Genomic DNA, 25,137 nt, shown 5'->3' on the forward strand with positions numbered 1-25,137 from the left:
AATTGAAAATTAAAAGATTATAAATTATCTTACTCCGGAACATTGTTTTCCTGCATTTCACAACAAAAATATGAAAGTCAGATGAACTCAAACCTTTTGAAATAACAAACTACTTAAAGATATAAAGAACCAGCAAGTCACTTAATTAAAAAGACAATTGAACCATGTTGGATTTCTGAACTGATTTAAATCATTGTCATTGTCAAATCATAGTTTTTCATTTTTTCCAGTGAACTCCTTTGGAGCACATTTCGCATTCTATGCATAGAATGCAAAATGTCTATTAGCATTTAACATACAATCTGTACACTAAAGCCTCATGGATTTATGTAAATTTTTTGGATATAAAATATTTTTGTATACGTGACTTGTTAATAATTGATTTATGGTATAGGGGGGGGACATCTCTTTAGTGGATTTGGAAAATTAAAGCCTACTAAAAAGGGTTAGAACGCCTGTCCACGATGACTAAACATACAGGAGTAAAATAGGATGGTTAAGATTGAAGCATTTTTATGTGTCTGATGGGTCTAATAAAAGTCCTTTTCTCAAACAATATGTGTCAATTCTTGAAATTTGATTTTGAATAACGCTTTTTATTTAACCCTTTACCTAACAAGGCCCAAAGTGGCGATTTTGAGACATTTTGTAATAATGATTTTAGAATGGGAAATAAATGTCCCGTGTTTGAAAGATTTGGTTCTCTTACCCGTGAGGACTTTAACTTAATTTTTCAAAATCTGGTTATTGTCTAATGCACATTATAATAAATTGTCAACTGTTTAAACGTAGAAAAAAAATTGTTTTTTCAAAGTTTTAATTAAAATAAATCTTCAGATTCTCCATATTTTTTTTATAAATATATACACATGTTCTGAACAACCACTGTGAAGGACCAACTCTGCCATATTAAAAAAAAAAAACAGAAATAAATGCTTAATAAATAAATAAGCATACAATCTATTGCCCCCAAAAATACAATAAACAAATAAATGTAGGTAGAAATTAAATATTAATTATTACAAGGCGAATAAATAAAGAAGCTAATTAAAAGAGATTCATACATTTATGTCTCACTGTATAATTTAATTTCTACCTACATTTTTTAGTTTATTGTATTTCTGCGGGCAATTAATTGTATGCTTATTTATTTGAGCATTTATTTATTTATGTATTTATTTTTAAAAATGGCAGAGTTGGTGCACCATACAACCACCAGTAACTCTTTGTTCATAACTCTGGGTTTACCAAATACAGTGCAAAAGATAACCAATTATATTGTATACAAAAAAAAAGGGCAAAGATAAAAGAAATGCCTTGCAGATATCTTCAAGTAGTACATTTATATTGCACATGAACATTTGATTCATGAGTCGAAATAGTGTTACATGAATCTGAAAAACTGTAGAAAATAAATACATACATATGGTGAAATTACAACAAATTTTTTGCTTTAACACTTGAAATATAACTTCGAACATAAAAAAAATGCAAAAGGTAAGCAAAATATTTTTTTTTCATTGAAGTGAAGGTGTTTTTAATTGAAGATATATATTTTTTGATTGAAACTACCTTTTTTTTTTTTAAATAAAGACACAAAACTACCTTCATAGTCTTGCAGGTTCAACTGCAATCTAAAACAACCACGCCACACTTCTTAGATTGCCAACATTAAAAAAACAGTGCCACCTATTCTTCCTTCTCCATTTGTCATGTCCTATCAGATAAATTACATTTAGGTTCTTGCTTTCAACTTGGCAGGAAATGTCAAAACGTTTAACTACTGCGGGTAATGACTTTTCCCAGCGGCTCCTGAACGTCTCAAAGATACCGTCGACGCGCTACGTCATCTCTCCGCCTCACGTAATAACCCGTCAGGTGCCACAACATCCGCATCTGCATTTGTGTTGGGAAGCCCTGCGGTCTTGGCACTTTCGGCTCTCCGGGCTGCGTTGGACTGCTTGTTGACTTGGACCAAGAAGTGGGGAGAAAAGATGGAGGACGGTTTGAAACCAACCGGCGACACTAAGCTGGACCAGGCTGTCCGACAGTGGCTGCAGCATGACCGGGTGAGCTGACAGCTAGCCGCTTAGCTCCCTCTGCAGTGTAGGAGACAGAACCTGACGGGTGGAGTGGCTGACTCCGACTTTTCTACCACATCTGAATCAGATATGAACGGAGAAAATTTTTTTGGGCTTTTATTCTGAAATTTAGATGTGATTAGACGATTAATGAGTCAAAATGGTGACTTATCGACTTAAGATATTAAATTATACATAATTCATTTGAGTATTTTCCCGAATACACCAAAAATGGATAAGGTTAGTATTGGTGAGTAAATTAAAGAGAGAGGAGGTGTCAGAAGAAGAGTAAACTCAATTAGCATCACTCAGCTGAGAGGACAGAGAAGGTCTAACATCAGAGACATAAATATTAGAGATCAAATTAGTGATCTTATGGCTTTTTATGGGGAGTACAGTCCTACATAAGGTATGTACTATACCCTTTACAGTATTGCTCTTGTCTGACAGATTTGACCTAATTATTGTTATGTTTTTGTTGTTTTTGTTTGTTTTTCTCTCCGTCTGTTTTTCCATCTTCCTCGTTGTGATACTAATTGGCTGTTTATCTAAATTTAAAGTAAAAAAAAAAGTGATCTGTAAATAGATTTCTGAAGTTAAAAATAAGTTGCCTTTATCATCCAGAATAATTTTTCTTACCATAATCACAGCATTCTTTAGAGATTGGGACACTTGCCAACAAATAAATAAAAACAGTATAGTGGATAATTATGTGGCCTTTGTCTTAAAGAAATATTTAATTAGCCAATTAAATATTACATTGAGAGTTTGTTGGAGTTTTTGAGTATCTTCAAGTTAAAACTTACAGCCTGCTATGGATACTGACAGCTGAGTTATTTCCATGCATTCATCAGAAAAAGATTCACAAAACATTTTAGTTACACCTTATTTTTCTGAAAGCGTTTATTTTAAAGTTGCTGAATTCCACTGCATGTTCTGAAAAAAAAAAACCCAGAGCAGCATCCAAATAAAAGTATAAATAAACAAATATTTTAATGACTTTATGTAAATAAAGATTGTACATTTTTAACGTCTGTGATGCAGCTTAGAATAATAGTCTAAAGAAAAGTTCATGCATTTAATACAATGGATGTGATGGTGCATTCTGTTAATTTCTTTAGATAATTAGCTTCAATTTCACACACTGATCAGATTAACATCACAAAGAGGAGACTTAGTCATAGGATGTTCATGCAGCTACCAGCTGACCAGCACAGGAAACGTCCTTCTTGGCCCTAAAGAGACATGCGATGCCACCAATTAGAGCTCAGGGGCCTTAGATTCATTAGACTTTAGATAATTGTGTTAAGTTGTTCTTATTTAAAATACTTTTTATTTCTTTTGGTGCTTGTTGTGTATCTTTATTCTTTTTCAAAAGTTGCTTGTTTAAAGTTAAAAAAAAAAGTTAAACAATTTTTCTATTTAGTTATTTTCTCCAAGCTCATGTTAGGTTGATTTTGTACTAAAACGGATTTTGAATAGATAACCTTCATCCAGTCATGTTTTCATCAAATAGTCATTGTATTTGTCTTTAACCCAATCTTTGTGTTTATATGTCCCAGAACCCCAAAACGGTGTCCCTGGTGCAGGATATGGTGAAGGAAGGGGCAGTGGATGCCCTAAAGAAGTGTTTCTCCTCGAGGATGGAGTTTGGTACAGCAGGACTGAGAGCCGCCATGGGCCCCGGCATTTCCTGTATGAATGACCTCACCATCATCCAGACTACACAGGTTTGTTAATGGAATAGCTACTGTTAGACATTAAGCATTCCAGTCACATGAACAGTCACACATGCATCATGTTAAAGCCTGAAGCTCACAAGCCTCTGTTTTTCACCAGTGATTTTCATCCGTTGACCTGTAGAAGTGAAAGAAAATGTAGCAGTCATACAAAAATGGATATGAATATAAGATTGAATTATAATTACATCTGAATCAAATGGATTTGCAGCCAATTAATATTCTGGAGCATTTAGCCTCCTGTCATCTTGGCTCATGGGGAAACCCCATGTTAACCCAGTGTCATTAGGGCCTTTTTCTGGCCCAGAAGAAAGATCTGCTTAATTTAAAACAGACTTTAACATCGATCTTACATCAGGCTGGTCCTGACATACCAGCTTTCAGGCTGTCCTAAAGTCAATCAATTATTTTGATGTTTCAGGGTTTCTGTTGTTACCTGGAGCAGAGTTTTAGTAACCTTAAAGAGCGAGGCGTGGTGATCGGCTACGACGCTCGCTCTCACCCTCCCAGCGGGGGCAGCAGCAAGAGGTTCGCCAGCCTGGCTGCTGCAGTTTTCATCAGCCGGGGAGTGCCAGTCCACCTCTTCTCTGAGATCACCCCAACACCATTTGTGGTAGGTTCTTCAATGGCAGTGTTTTTTTTATTTACTTTTGTCAATCTTTAAATGTGTTTTATATATGATTATAAACTTGGTGAGAAAGAGAACATTCATCCTATAAAATATCTTTTAGAATTGAAAAGGTAATTTCTAAGTTGAGTTAAGCTTGCCTGCTGTTAAGGTTTTCAGAGGAGCTGGCTTTAACAGGACCAAAGCTCCAGGGCAAATTCCAGTCAAAAGGAGTCACTTAGTCCCTGGCGCACAGCAGGTTGCATAACACATGTTTCCCAGGTCATTGTGTTTAGAAAACTATCATTTACTCTATCTTCTCTCTGAATGAGTCTGTAGTGATATTGGACTGATTTAATGCACCTAAAACTAAAACATCATCCTGAGCCTTATTTATCTATAGCCTCTGAGCTCCTTGTTAGACTTTTTTTTTTAAAGCATTTTTCTATTGCTCTTTGCTCTAGCTTTGTTTTTTCAAGCAAGAGGAGTTTTAATGTGGTTTTAGTTAACTTTAAAGAACAAAAAGGAAAGCTAGACAAGTAGATCAGAAAGCTGTAAACAGAAAATTCCACCAGTTATGTTTTAAATGCTTTAAATGGTGTAAAATCAAAAATGGGTTAAGCTCTTTGGATGAAATTCATGTGTTGATTATATTTTGTAGAAATCTATCAGTAAGGTAGTTCAATCTTTTTTTTGTTTATTTATTTTTTTCTCCATTCTGCCAAAAGATCACAACTCATCAGTTAAAGATATTGGCAGTGTAATATACTTTTTTTTTTTTTAAGTCAGGAAAACCATTTGTTTTCTGTAAACATCAATAGACGGGTTCCAGGCACCACTTCAGCCACCTTGGTTTATTTTGTTTTGAAGATATCTATTCAGTTAGCCTGGTGTTTAAAAAAAAAAAAAAAGAAAAGAAAAACAGCCTAAGAGAAATTAAAGAAATATTATCGGGCTGATCTGTCTGGTCTTGATATAAGATCAATGTTACCTGCTGTCATCTGTTTGATATCCATCCTTTTTTCAGCCTTTCACCGTTTCCCACCTGGGTCTCTGCGCTGGCATCATGGTGACTGCTTCACATAACCCCAAGCAGGACAACGGCTACAAGGTCAGACACACGTTTTTACAATTGTCCTTTTGGTTTGCTTTTTTTGTCAGAGATGCACCAGTAGGTTACCTGAGATCACAATGATGTCTTAGACGATCTTAGATCAGTTTCTGATCTTTCTCAAAGGGATAAAGGAAGAAAAAAAATCATCTAAGTGGTAATAATCCTGTTCCTGATAGGTGTATTGGGAAAATGGTGCACAAATCATTTCTCCTCACGATGCTGGCATCTCCAAAGCTATTGAGGAGAACTTGGAGCCCTGGCCAGAGTCCTGGAACACAGAGGAGGCCCTGAAGACCACCTTGCTGAAAGACCCCTACCAGGATATTAGCACACAATACTTTAAAGCTATTCAGAAACACTGTCACCACAGGTAATGCAACATAAGCAGCATGTGGCGTTTAAAACCCTTTGCAGCGAGTTCACCAATGTTTTAACTATTCTCTTTGCAGAGAGATAAACAAGAAGTCGGAGGTGAAAATAGTGCACACATCTGTGCACGGCGTCGGTCACAAATTTGTGCAGTCAGCTTTCAAGGCTTTTGATCTTCACCCTCCGTATGCTGTTGAAGAGCAGAAGGATCCAGACCCAGAATTTCCCACCGTCAAATACCCCAATCCTGAGGAAGGAAAGGGGGTCCTGGTACACAGCTCTGTCTGCATATAAATGATCAAGTCCCTGCTGTATTGGTTTGTTCACTCTTTTACTTTTCTGGGTTGATTTGCAGACATTGTCGTTTGCCCTTGCAGAAAAGGAAGGAGCCTCTGTGGTGTTGGCCAATGACCCCGATGCTGATCGGTTAGCTATAGCTGAGAAGCAAGAAAGGTGGGTGTGATTGACGTTTATGAATTAAGAAAACAACACTCTCTCCAATAATGCAGACACCTTTGTCCTAATATCCCTAGTAAACATATGTAAAAGGACTTCAGATCATGTTATTTTGTTTTGCAATACCATTATCACTCTGTTTGCGATCCACATTGCATGCAGCAGCCACCACAACCTCCCAGACACAGTTCAGGGAAGTGGACTGTTTTTCCTGCCTGTAGATCTCACATTTCATGAAGGACCACAGGTTCTCGATGTGGTTCAGATCATGTGACCAAAATCCATCTGGCCCATCAAGACTCACTCTCATTTCAGACCAAAACACCGTGGAGAAATCAGTCTGCAGATATTTCTTGGCCCAATCTTAACGTGTTGTCTTGTGTGTCTTGTTCAAAGGTGGCCTTTTTTCAGCTTTCCTCACCTTGGCCAGGTCACTATTGAGCACCTTGTGCTTCTCGGCACTCCAGACATGTTGCAGCTCTGAAATATGGCACAACTGGTGGCTAATTGCTTCCTGGCAGATTCACGCTTGATCCTTCTCAATTCATGGGGAGTTATTTTGCGTCTTCTTTTTTCAACATGCTTCTTGCGCCCCTGTTGGCTATTTGCCATGAACCGCTTGATTGTGCGATGATCCCGCTTCACAATCTTGGCAATTTCCAAACTGCTGCACCCCTCTGAAAGACATCTAACAATTTTTGACTTTTCAGAGTCTATCAAATCTCTTTTCTGACCCATTTTGCCGAAGGAAAGGACGTTACATTATAATTAAGCACACTTTATATAGGGTGTTGATGTCATTAGGCCACACCCCTTCTCATTACAGAGATGCATACCACCTGATTTACTTAATTGGTAGTTGGCTTTCAAGCTTATACAGCTTGGAGTAGGACAATATGTATGAAAAGGATGATGTGGTCAAAATACTCATTTGCCTAATAATTCTGCACACAGTGTATGAATATGATGTGACACAGAGTTAATTTCGTTTAGCTACAGCTCATAATAACCAGGATGGTAAATGAAGGAAAACAAATCTTTATATTCATTTTTAGAGATGTTCAACAAAGAGTGGCTGTAACTGGAGCTCTGTTCTATGCTCAGAGTCGGCTAAAAGCTAAGGTTTGGTGAAACAAATGGTAAGAAAGTAGAAAATCACTTTATTGTGACTGTTTAGTAAGGTAGAGACCCCGTGATCCTGTGGGCTTGTTTCTCCCTGGGAACTTTGCTAAGACTGTATGATTTTATGAACCCACCAGAACTTTTCAGTAGAGATTTCAGTGCCATATGACAAGTGTTTGGGTCTTCAGTGGTTTGGAGACAAAAGGCTCACTGGACTCAAAATCACCCTCCTTCTATGACCATCTCAGTCTCTATTCCTAATTAGACGTTCTTAGAAGCAAATTGCAGCTTAGAAATGTAATTACAAGTAAAAGGACGTCAGTGCATGAGAGGTTACTAAAAATAAAATAACCTCTCATTTTCATTTGTAGATATACTAAATAGATCCAGTTCCAGTTTAAGGCTTTTGGAAAATCCTTAGACTGGAAAAAAAAAATCCACATCTGTAATTAAAGTTATGACAGAGATTTTTCTGAAGCATTTAGTAGCATGAATCATTCCAACAAGCTATGGATATCATTGAGATTTGAACTTTATTTATTTTCTCTAGTTTGTTGTGTAAGTAGCATTGTTTGCTATGTAAACATTTTTCTCAGTCCAGTTACTCTCCACCAAAGTGCTAGTTTATAGGGATTTTCTTTTATGGGTTTTACTTTTTCCTGCTACATGTAGGACTAGTGGCTCGTGAGTTGCTCCACTGGTTAGAACCTTTTTCCCTCATTGAGTCCAAATTGTTGTTTGTGCCAGATTTGCCTGCCTGCTTTTCCTTTGACCTTCCTGTGTTTTGTGTTTGCCTCAGTGGACAGTGGCGCGTGTTTAGTGGTAACGAACTGGGAGCCTTGCTCGGCTGGTGGCTCTTCCACTGCTGGAGGGAGCAGAACTCTGACTCTGGTGCATTGAAAAACCTCTACATGCTGGCCAGCACCGTGTCCTCCAAAATACTAAGAGCCATCGCTCTGAAAGAGGGCTTCCACTTTGAGGTAACACGTTCAAGCTTGTTGTGTTCCCATGTATTACATGGTACTTGTGTGTGGGTGTGGGTGTGTGTGTGGGTGGGTATTGCACCCTTTAAATGGTTAGAACCCTCCAGCAGAACCAAGCTCAGTGTGATCGACCTTGTGCCGTGGCTGACTGGGGATTTAAGGAGACAGAAGCAGACCTACAAAACAAGCATAGAAGTACTGATCTATAAATACTTTCTATGTTAGAAAAGGTAACATTAAACTGGCTCCATAGGTGGCTCTGTTTAAGGAAGAAATGGTTAAAAAGAAGAGCTCTTATCCAGTTTTATGTCGAAAGGGATAGAAGAAAGCACATGTAGTTAGTCACATTTAAAGCTGAGCCTATAGCTGTGGCTAACAGAGAAGCTGGACAAAGCACTGAAAAACGGCCCCAACTCTACCATCTATGATCAAAGTTGTTGATGGCAGCAGCACAGCTGATATTTCCATTATGGTGTCCCTGCCAAATGAGACCAGGTCACTATATAGGTTATATAAAAAAATAGTATAATTCTTATTTTTTAACTGAACTTTATTGATCGCACATTGGAGAAATTTACCTCTGCATTTAACCCATCCGCTTGGGGAGCAGTGGGCAGCCATCGTGCGGCGCCAGGGGAGCAGTGTGGGGTTAAGGGTCTTGCTCAGGGACTTGGACTGCAGGCTGGGGGGATTGAATCGGGTACTTGCAACCTTCTCACAGCACAGTCACACTGCACTAACATCTAGGCCAACACCTCCACTATATTATATTTAACAGATACTGCAGAATGGGATAGTAAACATAGAATGATGAAAAGTGGTCCCTATGTTCTCGTGCAGCCAGGGCTGGTTATACTCCCGCAGCAGTTTGTCGCAGTGAGCTTGTCGCAGATATTTTTGATCTATGCCAAATATTGAAGCATGGTCTGCACTATGTTATTCCACGCCACAACGCAAGAGGGACAATCAGGAACTAGCTGTGGGTCTAGATACGGCCGAGGCGGTGAGGAAGTGGGGGCAAGTTTGTGCGACAACGGAGGGACATGAGGGCGAAAAAGAGCGGGGATCCAGGTGGAAAAAGGGTCCCAGCGTTCTCGCTCTTCTAGCTGGGCCAACTTCACAAGTCGTTTTTCACAACAGCCGTCATACAAACAAAATAGCCAGTAAGGTACCAAACAGGAAATATGCATAGTGTAGAGCAGATGTAGATTTGACCAATTAGAGGCCTCCTGTCTCCGGTCACCTACAATATTGGAGAGTTGCAGCAGAGTGTCTGCAGCAAGGGTGGGGGCACATTTGCATTCACTGCGACACACGCAGATGCCCTGGTTTCTGAGTATAAATCACACTTAAGCCTATAGCAGCATAACTATAGAGATAGCTCAGGATAGCAGACAGGATGTCTGCCTACTAATAGTTGGTTCCACAGGACAGGAGCCTGATTACTAAAATATCTGCCTCCCGTTCTACTTTTAGAAATTCTAGGAACCACTAGTAAACCTGCAGATTGCGAGCAAAGTGCTCTTTAGGAACTTAAGAATTGATCAGATCCCCAGATATAAGATTTAGCTTAATTATGTAGGGTGAGAGGAGAATTGTAATTATTTTTTCTGGATTTACCTGGGAGCCGATTAAGGGAAGTCAACATACCCCGGGAGAAATATATGAAATATGCTATCCAAATTTGTGAAAGGCCAAGTCATTTTCATGTACTTGTGAAAATGAGTTATGACTGATGAAATTACAAAGAAATTTCTACAACTTAATTTGTTTATTTCTGGCATTTTGCAAAAGGGGTATCATTTTGGATAAATCAGATTTATTATCGATTAAGGAAATTTTTTATTGAATCTATGCAGTTTGTTGTAATTAAACATGTGGTTCACAGAAAAATGATTCCCATTTTTGGCAGGCTTTGCCATTAAAAATGTCAAGCCATGTTTTATGTGCTGTTTTTAAAGTCTTGTTTCTCTCAATGTTTGGACAGGAAACCCTGACAGGTTTTAAATGGATGGGGAACAGAGCCAAAGACCTCTTGGACCAAGGAAAGAGTGTTTTGTTTGCTTTTGAAGAGGCCATAGGTAGGCACACACTAACCAATGTTATCCCTTTGTCAAATCACACAGTCCCTTAGATGAAAAAGTCTGAAAAATGCTCTAGCTGACAGAAAGTGTCAGACTTCTTCCCTGCTTGCGACGATGTCTTTTGATTGTATGGGGTGCAGCTACATCAGTCATTATATCAACCTTTAACTGGGGTGGGCAACTAAAGCTTCTAAGTGGCATTTTGGTCAAAGTCTGTTGTAAAGTTTACTGGGAAATAAAAATGACACTTTATTTATAAGAAAGTTGTCATTTGCACATGAGCAGCAATCATTGGCACTTCATAGCTACAATACAAACATTTCCCCTTTTTTTCCCCCCAAGAACAAAAAGGAACAGTAAGAAGAAACAAATCATGCAGTTTCTGTTCCGTTCCATCATAAAGAAAAGAAAGAAATAGCTGCATTATGAATGTGTATAAATATTAATCATTACCAAACCAATCACTAAACATACCATATACATTAATATGCTGTCTTGTATATCTGTAAATGTAATTATTATATTTTCTGTTATAACATTCCAATATTTTCTTACAGTTTCTTAAATTTACAAAACTGTTACTCAACACTTTCCAATTCCAGGGTGTTCCATGGTAGACGAGAATATGGAAGCCGTTATTTAAGTAAAAATGAGCGTCTGTTTAATGAGCTTCCCGAAACAGGTCTGAATGCTAACACACGGCAATGTGAATAACAAGCAGAGGTGCTCATGTGACGGCGTAATGGTCATGTGACTGGACTGACGCACTGGTAGAAAAAAAAAAATATTGTTTATGATAAAATAGTTCTGTATATAATTGTCAATTTTAAGATACTCGGACATAATGTTGATATTATAAAAAATAAATATAATAAATCTTTCCATCTGGGTTATATGAGCGCCAGACATTGTTACAATAATTGTTCCCTATTAGCTGCCTTACCAAGTCACTGCTGGAGTTCTTGAGTCAACTATAACTGAAATGAAGGGCTCAGCCTTTCTTGCATCTTCAAATGGAGAATTCTCATTCCCTTTGGTGAGCCTAATGTTTGCGGGGAAAGCCTGAAACCCCTTTGTACGGGCTTCATGCTTCACCTTGTAGCCTGATTTTAGGTGCTTTGAGGTGGCCTCTCTGTAGTCCGCAGCAAATTGAGGTTGGATATTAGCTACTTCTGGAGAATTTTTCCTGGAACCTTTCAGGATTGATCTCTCCGTCGTCGTGCCAAGGATTTTCTTCACCTGCCCAAACTACATTTGGTTCAGTATCAGATGTGTTCCCAGCTGCTACTAGAGCATTGTTAACTGCAGACAGCTCTGTGTGCTTTAAAGTAGTTGTTAGTTTGAGTGTCACCAACTCCCTCACATAGATTCATCTTAAATAACAGACCTCATTATTGCTGTGTTTGATGCAAAAGGAAGACATTTCTTCTCTCTATTGTAAAATATCAGAATTGTAGTCAAACATGTCACTAGGTTCAGATAAAGTTTGTCAAACAAAGGGAGTGGGGCATAGTTGAAGGATTCCTCTTTAACTAGATTAAGATGCTGGAATTGGAACAGCGTGCCATTGTATACACGGTTATTAAAGGAAACAACAGCTGAGCTCTGCAGCTGGGAAATAGACTGTATATGTGTTTGTGTATTTCAGGCTACATGTGTTGTAACTCTGTATTGGACAAAGATGGAGTCAGCGCTGCAGCTATTGCAGGAGAGATGATTTCATACCTGGCCACCAAAAACAAAAGTCTCTCCCAACAGCTCACCACCATCTTTGAAGAGTGAGACCCTTAGATTCTGCATATCTAACTTTACATTTGCAGATCTTTGTTGTCATTGTAGACTAACTAACTAGACTCACTTTCTCCATGCGAAAATGGTCAGTTATGGCTACCACATCAGCAAGAACTCCTACTTCATCTGCCACGAACAGGAAGTCATCCGCAGTCTGTTTGAACGCCTGCGCAACTTCGGCGGCAAGAAGGACACGTACCCGTCGGAATGCGGGCGCTTCTCCATCTCCGCTGTTAGAGACCTGACCACCGGCTACGACAGCAACCAGCCCGACAACAAGGCTGTGAGAAAACCATTAGATCATAGACTCAGAGCTGAATAAACCTTTATCATGCCGTGAAGGGGGAAAATACTGCTGCCTCTACAATTATCGGCATCCCTGACAAAAATCTTCATAAAAGCCTTGATTGTCATGGAGACTCTGTGACCCCCAACATACAATGTTTCCTGCAGTTCTGTAACAATGAGCTGCTGAGTTTTTCCTCTTTTATACTTACTTTATAAGTTGAAAGCATTTTGCACAGATCAAATTTTTGTTTTGTTTATTCTTCTTTCCATTAAATAAATGCATTCAATTAAGGTTTAGATTCTTTTTAATTTGCCTTTTAAAGCATGGGCTTTGTTTTATGGATGTCTTCCAGGGTTAAAGGGTTTTTTGAGGAATGCCTTAGAGAGAAAAGAAGGTTTTCCTTACATGAATTTTGCTGCTTTATCACAGATTGACCATATAACAGTGAATTGAGGTTTTTTTCTTTTATAATTTTTCTTTTTTCAGCCCCTTAAATATTTCTCCCTGTTTTCTCTCAGATTCTTCCTACGTCCAGGTCCAGTCAGATGATCACCTTTACCTTTTCTAACGGCGGTGTGGCTACCATGAGGACCAGCGGCACAGAACCAAAGATCAAATACTACACTGAGCTCTGTGCTGCTCCTGGTAACAGGTAGGTCATTGAACACACCATTTCCTCAACTGTGACTTACTTTTATAGGTTTAATAAGATCACTATCAACCAGGATTATTTTTGAGTTTTTGATGTTGTTTTTTATTTTTATCGAGCTAATCGAAAATGTTATCTCTTTTTTTTTTCTTCACAACAAAAAAAAACACAACAAGCACAGCAAAAACATCTTACAACAGACAAAAGATCAGATAAAGAACAACCAACAACTTGGGAGAATAATTTACTCCGCAACTCATTGGTTTCAAATAATTATAGCATTTCATCCTTTTTCTCTCTGGTTCTTTTTTCAGTGATGTGACGCATCTAAAGAAGGAACTGGATGACTTGGTTGACGCCATCGTTGAGAACTTCTTTGAGCCAATAAAGAATAAGCTGCAGCCGAAACCAGAGTAGTTCTAACGGAAAATGGTGACTAGAGTAGAAATGTCTCTGACCAGCTTTTAAAATGTCTTAATTCTTCCTAAAGAGTTCCTTTGTTTTGCTCCAGCTTAATTGACTTTTCACTAGTTTGCTCCAGGGTGTTTAGAAGCCATAGTAGTAAAATTAGCAAAATTGTTTTGTTTTTTTTTTGTTTTTTATTTTGAGATCATTTGCAACATTCATGCAAAAATCTGACCCTAGTTAATTGAAATCGGAGTAGCTGTGGTTTTAAATTAAACTTCTAGCTAAACAATTCTATAAATCAATTGAAATCCCACTAGAGATCTTTTATCCACTATATAAATAATGATTTTACTATTTTATTCTAAAATACATAATCACCGCTCCACTCGCCCTGCAGATGTTTCCAGCAACATCACAGAAGGCATGAGGCCACTTATCAGGGATCTTTTGATTATTCAAAACATTTCTGTTTGTATTTTATTTAATTAGTTCATGTGGAAATAATCAGCTTTGATTTTCTTTCTAAAATTGTTTTATTTTTGGTAAATTGGACGTGTAAATCGCCAAAGTCATTCCTTTTATCTAGACTAAGTTTTTATTTAAACTTGGAAAGCTTTACCTTACCTGTGTTTGACAGGATGCATTCCCAGATACAATCTCCTTTAGCATGAGCTGCTGCTGCTGTGAAAAACTTCCCTCAAACTAAATGATGGGAACTGCTGTTTTGCTTTGAAAGTATGACACAGTACCGCTAACCATGGTAAGAATTTACCATTGGAATCTTTCTGCACTTATGTATTCAATGTAAATGTAGAAAATAATATTGCAGACTGACCATAGTGTCACCAAACTCTGTGACCGCCTTTGCCGTTATCAGAAAAATGAGACCAACTCAGTGGATAGTTCAGTCTACCTCGTTACACAGCGGTAAAGATGTTTTTTTTTATACATTATACAAATAAGTTTCAAAGCTTTTGTTTATGGTTAGTTTATAGTTAGTCATTTTCTAATAGAAGCTATCAGCATAGAATATAAAATCCCTTTATTGTCCCACAATGGGGAGATTCTGTTAGGATATGCGACTCCCTGTATTTTAGTCTCTTTTCACAGGTCAGTATTTTTTACATTTGTGTATGTTTTTTGGTGCAGTTTCCCAACAGCATTTTTGGAATAACAATATTTGATCGTCACACGGTTTGGTGTAACCCTGTGTCTTCAACCTTTTTTTGCAATAAAGGCAACTTTGTTGCTTCTGGCACCACCTGACATTTAAACCGGAGGTCTTCAATGTGGGGGGCGGTCAAAATATTCATTTCAAATTCTGTCAACTGTTTCACTGGCTGAAATCGTGTATCCAGCCCTCATCTCTCTATACAAATTGTGTTTCAGGTGCTTCCAGACAGTTTTTGTTTTTTAGCACCACCTTATTCTTAAACAACACCAGCTGTTTAATGGATGCAACCTGCTGTAGATTAAACATGGCTTTTGAATTGGTAACCACGCTGTGAGGGGCAGATGGTTATGAAAAATATTATTGGCCATCACTGCCGATTTTAGATAAAATTCAAGAAAGGCCAGGGTAGGGCCATTACTTTTTTTTTTTTTTCATAAGGACACATTAAAAAAATACATGGTAAAATAATGGTAAAGAAAATTCTAGAGGCAAAATATTGAAATTGGTTCCAAGGGAGAAAAAAAATCAGCTATGGCCTCTTCTGTTAACACATATCACCATAATACATTTATTTAGTATTACACTACAAAAACTGATCTATAAAAGGAACTTTTTCTTAAATAAATTGCATTCACCCTTAATTTGAGCAGTTAGTTATAATTATTATATATTTTTTAAATTTTAAAATAGATAAATATTATGTACTTAATGCAAGTTAATGGAGGGAATTTATTTTCCCTTATTTTACAAGCAAATCATCTTATTCTAGTACCAAATTATAAAACATTCCTGCTCAAATCAAGGGGACATTCACTTCAAGAACAATGTACCTAATTATATTTCAATTCTTGTAGCTTGTTTTTTTTTTTTTTTTTTTTTAATCCAGCGGCCAAGACCAGTTCTACTGGGGCACTGACTCCTATTTAGAAGCACACATGTTGGATTTGTATTGTTTGCTGCTTTTTAAGCATGTTGTGTTGCCAAATAAGTGTCATATGGTGCTACTGTATCCATGATGTGACTTTCGAAATATTATATTCTAAATAGCTTTCCATATTCCACCAACTGGCATTAAAATAACTTCGCCTCGTTCTTCAAACCGCCGCCAGGGGGAGACACTGTGCATTAATTCTTCTACACTCAACCCATTCCTTCATACTCAGTTATGTTTCAACTCAAAGGGATTCCTCACATCTTCTTGTTACTTTCCTGCATGAGTGAGACCTTCCTTCAGATATGCTGTATTTTTATTTTACACCTGCTTTTCTAAACATTGTGTCATTAAGAATTTATTTCCCCACACCAATAAAAACATTTTCCAACTACCCTGAATTCCTGTGTGATGAGACGTACAGCGAATGTTAATTAATTTACACCATCATCAGTGGGGTGTATTTGTGCAGAGGAGGGAGGTCGGATCGGCCCCTGTCTTCTATATTTAACTCGAGCTGCAAACAGCGAGAGCCGTGCGTGGAAAGGTCTCTCTCTCCTTCTGTGGAGTGGGTAAGAAGCGGGCTGCTTGTTTTCCTTCAGCCCTCCTTTCAAAGCGTGTCTGACAGAGAAGGAGGAAGTCACAGGTAAGATTGATCCAGGAAGATATCAGATGATGAGGCAGACATTAGATGCGCATTAATGCAGATCTTATAGAGCAGATGAAAAATGTAGGTTTTTACTTCCGCGTGATCTGGGCCAACTTAAGGATTTAAAATCAAACAAGGTCAACCATCATAAGGTGGGTAAGGAGCCGCTTTGCTCATGTTCTCCTGCACTTCTTCACATGATCGTTTTGTTTATATGCGTGGTGTAATCGGATGACCACCTGGCGATGGATGCATTTTGATTTAAGGCAGTTTATCAAATCCTTTCTGAAACCAGAGAGAATCTGACACAGAAAAGGTCGTCTATAAGTTTCACCGTACAGTCTTGTGTATTTGTCCTTGTGGCTGTAAAAGTCAAGCAACTTTTTTTTTTTTTTTTTACTTCTGGGCTGTTTAAATAAAACTAAACACTGGGTTCATGAGATTAGAACAGAATAGATTATGCCTTTATTGTCCCACAATGAGGAAACTGTGGATTAACTGCCTGCATTCATTATTTTATCGTTAAGAGACCAGAAACTAACAAATGAATTGTTGATATGAAATCCATTTCGGAACATTATGGGTTCTAAAAGACCCGTTTGCCTTTTAGTACTTTTAGATTTGTTGTGAATTTTCACTATATGTATGGAGGACCAACTCTGCCACATTTAAAGATAAATACAGAAATAATTACCTGCTCAATAAATAGATAAGCATACAATTAATTGCCCCAAAAATACAATAAACAAATAAATGTAGGTAGAAATTAAATTATACAGTGGGACATAAATGAATATATCTCTTTTAATTAGCTTCTTTATTTATTTGCCTTTATAATAATTGCCATATTTATTTATTATTCGTTATAATCTTCAACTTTATTACTTATTTTTGTAAGTATACATTTATGTGCATGTCATAATATTTTTGTCTGTTTTATTCTTTGTATTTTTTTTTATCCTATTTATTTCTTTGACACTATTTATTTCTGCCTGTCGTTTTTTTACATTTCTGTATGCAGAATGAGGAGAGGCTGTGTCTTAGAGGTACCTGGCGTAACTTTCTGTAGGACTGGTGTGGACATGTGACATATGAGGGGACAGTCCCCACCAATAATTTCTGTTTTTCCCCCTGTCTGCTGATTTACTTTAGCCACCAGTAACTGGGGTTGGGTGTTCAGAGCATTTTCAGTCCGTGTTATTTTCTCGCTCTCGAGTCCCACCACTGAAATATCATCGGATCTGTCACTTTGCGACATAATATTATTTGGGGTCATTATTCACTGTGTACGTAGTAGCTACATGGAGGAGGAGAGACACAGCAGTTTCTGCTTGATTTGGGGGATTTCTTACATTTGATTTCAATTTATTAGGCTGCTGGTAGGTGAAACTCTGCCCCACTCTTTAGGTGTCCTCTAGCTTTGGCCTGTTATTAATCAGCTTCTTCATTACTGCTGGAGAAAAGCATTCCCACAGCATGATACCTCCACCATCAGGGTTCACCATAACAGATTGTGCCCTCATATTGTTTACTGTGTAAATTAATGTTAAGCTGTTGTTATTTTGCCTTTAGATGCAGAAGGCCGCTCACACTGAGCCTGGTTCTGCTGGAGGTTTCTTTCTGTCAAGAGGGAGTTTTTCCTCTCCACTGTCGCTACAAGCATGCTTAGTGTGAGGGATTGCATTCGAGTCAATGAGTCGATGCAATCAGCTGGTTTTCCTTAGATAGAAAACTTTGAATTAATTTGACTGTATGATCTGGTGAACTGTAGAGTGCCTTGAGATGACGTGTTGTGAACTGGCGCTATATAAATAAACTGAATTGAACTTACTTGGATTGTAGAAAACTGCAAAAGAAAAAAAATCTCGTGGGTTTCTTCTTCTCACTCTAATGCAAAGTGTAGAATTTTGGAATGATTGACAAATAGTTTCCCTTTTCAAATGGCTGTCAGTTTTGGTAGACAACCAGGTTTTGTAAGTCCGAATTTATCTAACTCTTGATTTTCAGATGACAGATTAAAGCTTGAGGTGTTGATTTATGACCTAACACCTCTTTTGGCAGCTCGTTCAGTAACGTATCTACCAAGTCATTTTCCAGGTTTCAAATAATGTGTGATCACTGGACTCCTTTTTATTTATCATCCAAATACATGTGCATGCAAAAAATGTTTAGATTTGTTTTTACAGAAATTTCTAGTTTAACATAAAATAATGTGCAAAAAAAGCTTAATGGGTTCCAAGGCACTGTAAATAAACAATTTAATTCAATTAGGATCTAGAAAGATATGTAGAAGACAACTCTGCATTTGCTGCTTAGTAACGTTTCACTGATGTGTTGCAGGTAGAGGGGAGGAATACAGCTGCCAGAAACTATGGATGGACTTTACTTTGAAGTAAAACCGAAAGGAGGGGAAGCAAAGAGACCACAGAGCTCTGAGAAACCTCGTTATAATCTAACCTCAAACCATCACTCCTGTCCCTCCCTGTCCCGGCTCAACTCTGCGGCTCAGAGTCCTCAAAAAAAGGAGCAGGGTGCATCATGGAGGGGTCAGGTAGACGAGGAGGAGATACGATACCAGCTGACAATGATTGGTTTTAGGGTAGTCCACCGCCTGACCACCATGGCCATGCTGCCCTGGGTTGTGGCAGAAATCTGCAGGTCCACCAAGAAGGATGGAGGCTCTCAGAGAGGAAGTGGAGGAGGTCCTCTGCCATGCTATAATAAGACAGTGTTTCTGTGCGTGTCTGCATCCTGGGTGCGGTGTGTGTCTGTTCTGGCAGAGCGGCGTCTCTGGGACCCTCTGACACACATCGTGCTGTTTGAATGTCGCCCACATCAAGTGACCAAGTTGATTCACAACAGCCAGGAGCCCAGCATCTTCGCCTGCCTGGTGAGAGACTCGCTGAAGTGTGCCTGCTACGTCTTCCAGTGCCTGGACAGCAACAAGGTAGGCATCTGTCTTAACATGTGGAGATGTGTGCAAGGAATCATAACCTCATATATGCTCAAAATACACATAAAGGCTGGTCCTGCAGTTTGGTGCACATTGGCTGTAATAAAATACAAAAATAAATGTGTGACACGTGCTGAACTGCTCTACATTGACTTTGTTAGGAAGTCACATATTTAATAGACAGAGTTCCTCTGCATGTAATTTAACCTTAGTATACCTACATTTTTTGTAAAGGTGCATAAGTAAGCAAACTGGATCGCAAGGCTCAAAGAACACAGCAGACAGGCTAGAGGTAAAGTTTGCATGAAGCTCTCCTTAATTCATCATCTGAAAACAGCAAAAGTGTTTCATTTGTAAACCAACAGGCCGTTCAAGGAGAAAATGAATCAGAGAAGAGGGCTGTGGTAACTCTGGAGGATCTGCAGAGATCCGCAGCTCAGCTGGGAGAATTTTCCAACTGGAAAACTATTACTGATGCGCTCCTTAAATATGGAACTGTGGCGAGAAGAGACAGATATAGGGAGAACAGCACACATGGAGATGGAGCAGCTCTGCTCAGATGGGACAGAAACCTTTTGGTCATTATGCTACAGTATGGGGGATGCTTTTCTTATTTGGGACGACATTTGTTGCTGAAAATAAAACAGACATGAAAGAAAATCTTTTAGAGGCTCAAGAGATTGGGGCAGAAGTCCACCTTCCAGTGGAAAAATGAACCCAAATATAAAGCCAGAGCTACAAAGAAATGGTTTCGATAAAAACATATTTATGTGTAGCATCGGTCTAGTCAAAGTCCAAACATCCAGATCAGAATCAGTGGCACGACTTAAAAATATATATTAACAGGTCTTTATATTGTAAATTTTGCGCATTAAAAAAAAAAAAAAAAAAAGCGCAACGCTGGTGAAGACATCGCCCCCAAAAGACTTGGAGTAGTAATGCCAGCAAAAATAGTTTGACTCGATTAAGCAAAATACAGACTCCAAATAAAAACAACTCTAAAACTACTATCTTCAATCCACCTGTTTGTTTAAGTTCCATCAAAATACAATTAAGTTTTTGGCTGTGACTCTTGAAAGGCTCAAGGGGTACGAATACCTTTTTAAAACTCTTTAGATATATGAATTTTGATGAAATAGTTCTCAGAACTAGACGGTCCTTTTTCAGTTATTCCTTTGCACGTTATGACATTTATACTTTGCCTCAGATTTATTTCAGCAGCCTGATAGAAAATGGAACCATAGATTCAAAGACAGAGCTCAGGGTGAGGTTGGCTGAGAATCTGGTAATGATGAATGAGCCGAAGTTAGCGAGGAGATGCAAAAGTCGTGGCTGAAGAATAAAGGATCCACATGCAGGAAGCAGCAGGTGAAAAACAAGCACAGCTTAATTGATTTATTGGATCTAAAAGCACAAAGTGTCACAGTGGCAGGTAAACAAGAATTACCCATAAATGACAGTGATCTAAAATAGAAGGGATTGAAAACAGGTCCTGAGATGGATGCATTGGCCCTGATCAAGCAGAAAGGAGGAATGTACACAGAAGGGAACTAGAGGCAAAATAACAACAGCTTAATATTTAGCTGAAGAAATGCAGAGAATGCAGAGAATAATCAAACCAAGTCAATCTCCCACAACTCTTTCATTTTTCTTGACATGACCTTTGACCTAAAGCGATCCCTGTAGATGTTGTTGGTTCAGTTCTTTGTCTGTTTATGGTTAATGCCTCTCTCAGAGGTTGACAGGAGTCACAACACCTTTATACATAGCACCATGTTTAAATGTACTCACCTTTACATTATGTTCCGTCTCTGTAAAGGTGTCACAAATTATGACCTTAAAACTAATCTAATCTCTCTGAGCATCAAAGGGGGCTCTCCAGCTATTCCCCATGTTAGAATTATTTTAAGCATTTTCATAAATCAAAGGGAACTCTCCTGTCATAAGTAATAAACCCATCAACACATGCTCCGGCTATAAATGATGCAGCGTGAGAGAGATGCGGCATGTTGGTTGAAGATGGGTATTAACAGCAGGGTTCAGTGTGGCACGGACTATATCTGTTCTTTGTATTTATGGCAGAAAGCTGGCTGAGTGTTCAGAGGAACTGTGTTGGTATCTAATATGAAATCATTCTGCAGCCCGTCTATGCTGGGCTTTTATCCCTTTCATCAACACTGTGTGTTTGTACACTAACACAGTCTGCTGACCTCAAATCCGTTCACCTCTCCTCCACATGGCGTGAGTTTCCCAAAATGCAAAGCTGCAGCTGCCGTGGGAGTCGGGTCGGAGACATCCGATAGCGCCACCCCGGCTCAACATACCAAAGACAATGAGGGATATTACATGTGACGCTAAATGATGGCGCAAAGCAAAATGTCAGTATGACCTTAACCAATACGTCCCCCTTCGCTGCTCATATGAGTCAAGCGCAGATGTCATGTTCTGAGACAGGAGGGGTCACGTAACAAATACCTGCACGCTTAGCCTGCATGCACAGCCTCCATGTGCTGCGGAGTGTACTGTAAATACCACCAAGTGCACACTGTGGCAGAAATAAACAGACTTTGAAAGTCTTGGAGTGTTTTCTTGGCTGAGTGTGCTTCAAAAATCGCCCAGCCAGGATGTGAAACCATGTTACCATGGAGACCACTTCCTGTCATACTGTGTTTGTTGTAGAGTTTATTAGGTTTCAGAGTGCTCGTTGTTCCAGGCGTTCTCTCAGTCCTGTTAGAAATGTGAGGATGATGGTGGCGATGATGTCAGACTGACCACCTGTTGCTCCGGTTCTGTTAAAGCAGGCTTTAGCCAACACACCAAGGCAATAATAATCCAACAACTCGTCTTTGTTCTCTCATTTATAAAGCACTAAGAGGGTACATCTTCTCGAGGTTTTACTAATCAACATATGATACAAATAAGGACACACACACATGACTGAAGACCAAAACATTTACTGAGAGCACAACTATGACTGCTTTGAGTTCTTAACAGTAGGGTTTCTATGAGCAAAACTACCACAATTTACACAGTATTCAGACAAAACCAAACATGATCCAATTAATTTTATTGAAAAAGGAAAATAAATTCTGTTGAATTTTTTTAAAATATCGATTACTACCTTTGTATAATCATTTTATTATGAAATTCATTTGGATCGGATATCGGCAATCCCATCCAATGCAGGGAACTGTTATTTCATTCTTTTTCCTGTTAGTATACATTTTATAGTGGGTAAAGTGGAGGATTTTCACAAATTTTTGAAAAGACCCACCCTCTCCACTTCCCACAAAAATTCCACAAAAAATGCACATGCACAACTCTGTACCTGCTCCTGAAAGGGAGCGCCTATTAAACGTATGAAAGAGCATGCACAAGCCCATTTCTCCTCGTGCACGCCCTGTTTAAATATTGCTGTTTGCATCGCTCATACATGCTTACTTTGAAAAAGAAGATTTGCAATTTTTCCTCTATGTCAGACTCACCTCCAGTAAGTGAAAATGGGGATGAGCACATAGGACGGCCTTGCATAAATATATCACCAGAATAATTGACGATTAGGACCGCTTCACCCGGAAGGGCATCCTTGACTATACTTTTAATAAATAATATAAAGCATATTTATATTTGTGTTCATTTGTTAACTTTTCTTGTTAAGTCTAAAGCCTTTACTCACTTGGCAGATATACGGCTCATTCATTCAACTGCTGGATTCTAGATTGCTTTTTGTAATTTTCCGTGAAACAGAAATTGGGTTCGTTCGAGCCAATTATTTTTTTGTTTTGTTTATGTAGTCAAAACACATGTCATGTCAGGGGACTTTAAAGAGAGATTTTAATCAGATCATATGGATCAGATTGGATAAAAGTTTTCTATCTAAGGAAAACCTGCTGATTGCATCAAATCATTGACTTTGCAGAATTCTTTCTTCTCAGATGAGCATGTAGTGAGTAGATATTATCTTGCAGTATTGTTGACTCCATGGAAATCACTCACACAGTAACAGTAGAGAGGAACAACTCCTTTTTAACAGGAAGAAACCTCAAACAGAACCAGGCTCAAAGTAAGTGGCGTTCTGCTAAGGCCAACTGGGAGTTCAAAAAGATAGAAACAGACACACAAAAAGAACATAAAATCACTGATCCAAAATACTTCTCGATAGTAAAGAAATACAATAGTCTAGCTTGGAAAAAAATGTGTTGGTTAGTTTCTTAGCCTCACCTCAAGAGGATATTTATAATTTTTGCAATATTCCAAAGAAGGGAATTCTAGACACATCTTTGATACTGGATTTAAATGACAGATCCTGATAGAAAATAATAGTTTCTTTATTAATTGAGATCAATTTAATCCCATTCAATGAAGTGACAGATTAAAGACTCTGGTCCAAAGACCATAACTTCTGTTTTGTCTGCATTCAGGAGCAGAAAGTTAAGAGTCATCCAGGTTTTTATGTCTTTAAGACATTGTCTGTAATCTATGTAATGGGTTAGCTTCATCTGGATTTATAGACAGATATAGCTAGGTATCATCAGCATAACAGTGGAAATTAATCCCATGCGGTCTAATAATTCTACCTATTGAGAGCATATACTGTATATAGTGAAGAGAATTGGTCCTAGCACTGATCCCTGTGGTACTCCACAGGTAACCTTTGAGCATGAGGAAGATTTGTTATTAACATGAACAAACTGAAATATGAATGAAAATTTAAACCAGTCTAGTGCTGTTTCTTTAATTTCTACAAGTATTCAAGTCTTTCTAAAAGAATATTATTATCAAATGTATCAAATGCAGCACTGATGTCTAACAGGACAAGTACAGATACAAGTCCATTATCTGAGGCCATGAGAATATCATTAGTGAATTTCACCAGAGCTGTTTCAGTGCTATGATGAGCTCTAAAGCCAGACTGAAACTCTTCAAAAAGTTCATTATGGTGTAAGTGTTCATGCACTTCTTTGGCAACTATTTCCTTAAGAATTTTAGATAAGAAAGGACGATTGGATTCAGGTCTATAATTGACTAAGTCATCTGGGTAAAGAGACAGCAACCTTAAAAGCCTTTGGTACATATGCCTGTAACAGGGATAGATTAATCACATTTAAAATGGAGGAGGAGATCAGAGGAAATACCTCCTTAAATAACCTGGTTGGAACTGGATCTAACATACAAGTTGAAGGCTTAGATGAAGACAATAGTTTTGCTAACTCTGAAAGTTCAACTGGATCAAAGCAGTCTAAACCCGGTCTATGGCTACCTCAGAAGCTGCCTCATCTTCCAGAGATAAACCAAGCAACAACAACAACAAAAATAAGCCCAAATAATCAACACTCCACCTCCATGTTTAGAAGCTGAAGTTTGCTCTTTTTACTCTACTTCATGTTTTTCCTCTTTTTCAGTAAAATCCTTGTCATGTAAAGAACACTGGGTTTGTTTGAGAGCCGAGCTTCAAACTTTAGAGACTGGTTTTCATAATGGGCACATTTTTTGTTGCGCTGAACATACGAACCACTGTGAAGTATGTTTGACCAAAAAGGTTTTTGTTGCATTACAAACTGAACGAGCAATGACCAGAAAGTTTACCTTTTCTGTTTATAGCCTGTTCCTCCCTTGTGGCTATTAACAGTTAATTTTCCATGAGCTGTGCGACTGTTTAGGGAGGGCAGCCACAAATGAGGACAACCTCATGTTTATAAAGCTTTGGAATCCGTTGGGTGTTTTTTTTTCCCCCAGTG

The 25,137-nt window shown here is 38.3% G+C and overlaps 2 protein-coding genes across 4 annotated transcripts in view; both read left to right on the forward strand.

Moving 5' to 3' along the window:
* The first annotated feature begins 1,863 nt into the window (after nucleotides 1-1,863).
* On the forward strand, nucleotides 1,864-13,876 carry pgm2 (phosphoglucomutase 2). Its single transcript, XM_015376184.1, has 13 exons — nucleotides 1,864-2,069; nucleotides 3,644-3,811; nucleotides 4,242-4,433; nucleotides 5,455-5,538; nucleotides 5,718-5,911; nucleotides 5,991-6,180; nucleotides 6,266-6,363; nucleotides 8,288-8,468; nucleotides 10,459-10,552; nucleotides 12,204-12,333; nucleotides 12,437-12,629; nucleotides 13,154-13,287; nucleotides 13,599-13,876. Exons 1-13 carry the CDS (start codon nucleotides 1,995-1,997, stop codon nucleotides 13,699-13,701), a joined length of 1,836 nt encoding a protein of 611 aa, XP_015231670.1. The 5' UTR covers nucleotides 1,864-1,994; the 3' UTR covers nucleotides 13,702-13,876.
* A 2,438-nt stretch (nucleotides 13,877-16,314) lies between these two features.
* The window catches only part of tbc1d1 (TBC1 domain family member 1), a 74,970-nt gene continuing 66,147 nt past the window's right edge, over nucleotides 16,315-25,137 (forward strand). For 2 of the 3 annotated variants that reach the window (XM_015376239.1, XM_015376241.1), the window contains exons 1-2: nucleotides 16,315-16,443; nucleotides 18,787-19,393. In XM_015376239.1, coding sequence (XP_015231725.1) covers nucleotides 18,818-19,393 — 576 coding nt within the window. In that variant the 5' untranslated portion in view covers nucleotides 16,315-16,443; nucleotides 18,787-18,817. Of the gene's footprint in view, nucleotides 16,444-16,482; nucleotides 16,599-18,786; nucleotides 19,394-25,137 lie in introns of those variants that run through there. The other variant, XM_015376240.1, reaches the window with a different exon arrangement.

The sequence above is a fragment of the Cyprinodon variegatus genome, unplaced genomic scaffold (genome assembly GCF_000732505.1).
Source record: "Cyprinodon variegatus isolate N-32 unplaced genomic scaffold, C_variegatus-1.0 Scaffold131, whole genome shotgun sequence".
NCBI lineage: Eukaryota > Metazoa > Chordata > Actinopteri > Cyprinodontiformes > Cyprinodontidae > Cyprinodon > Cyprinodon variegatus.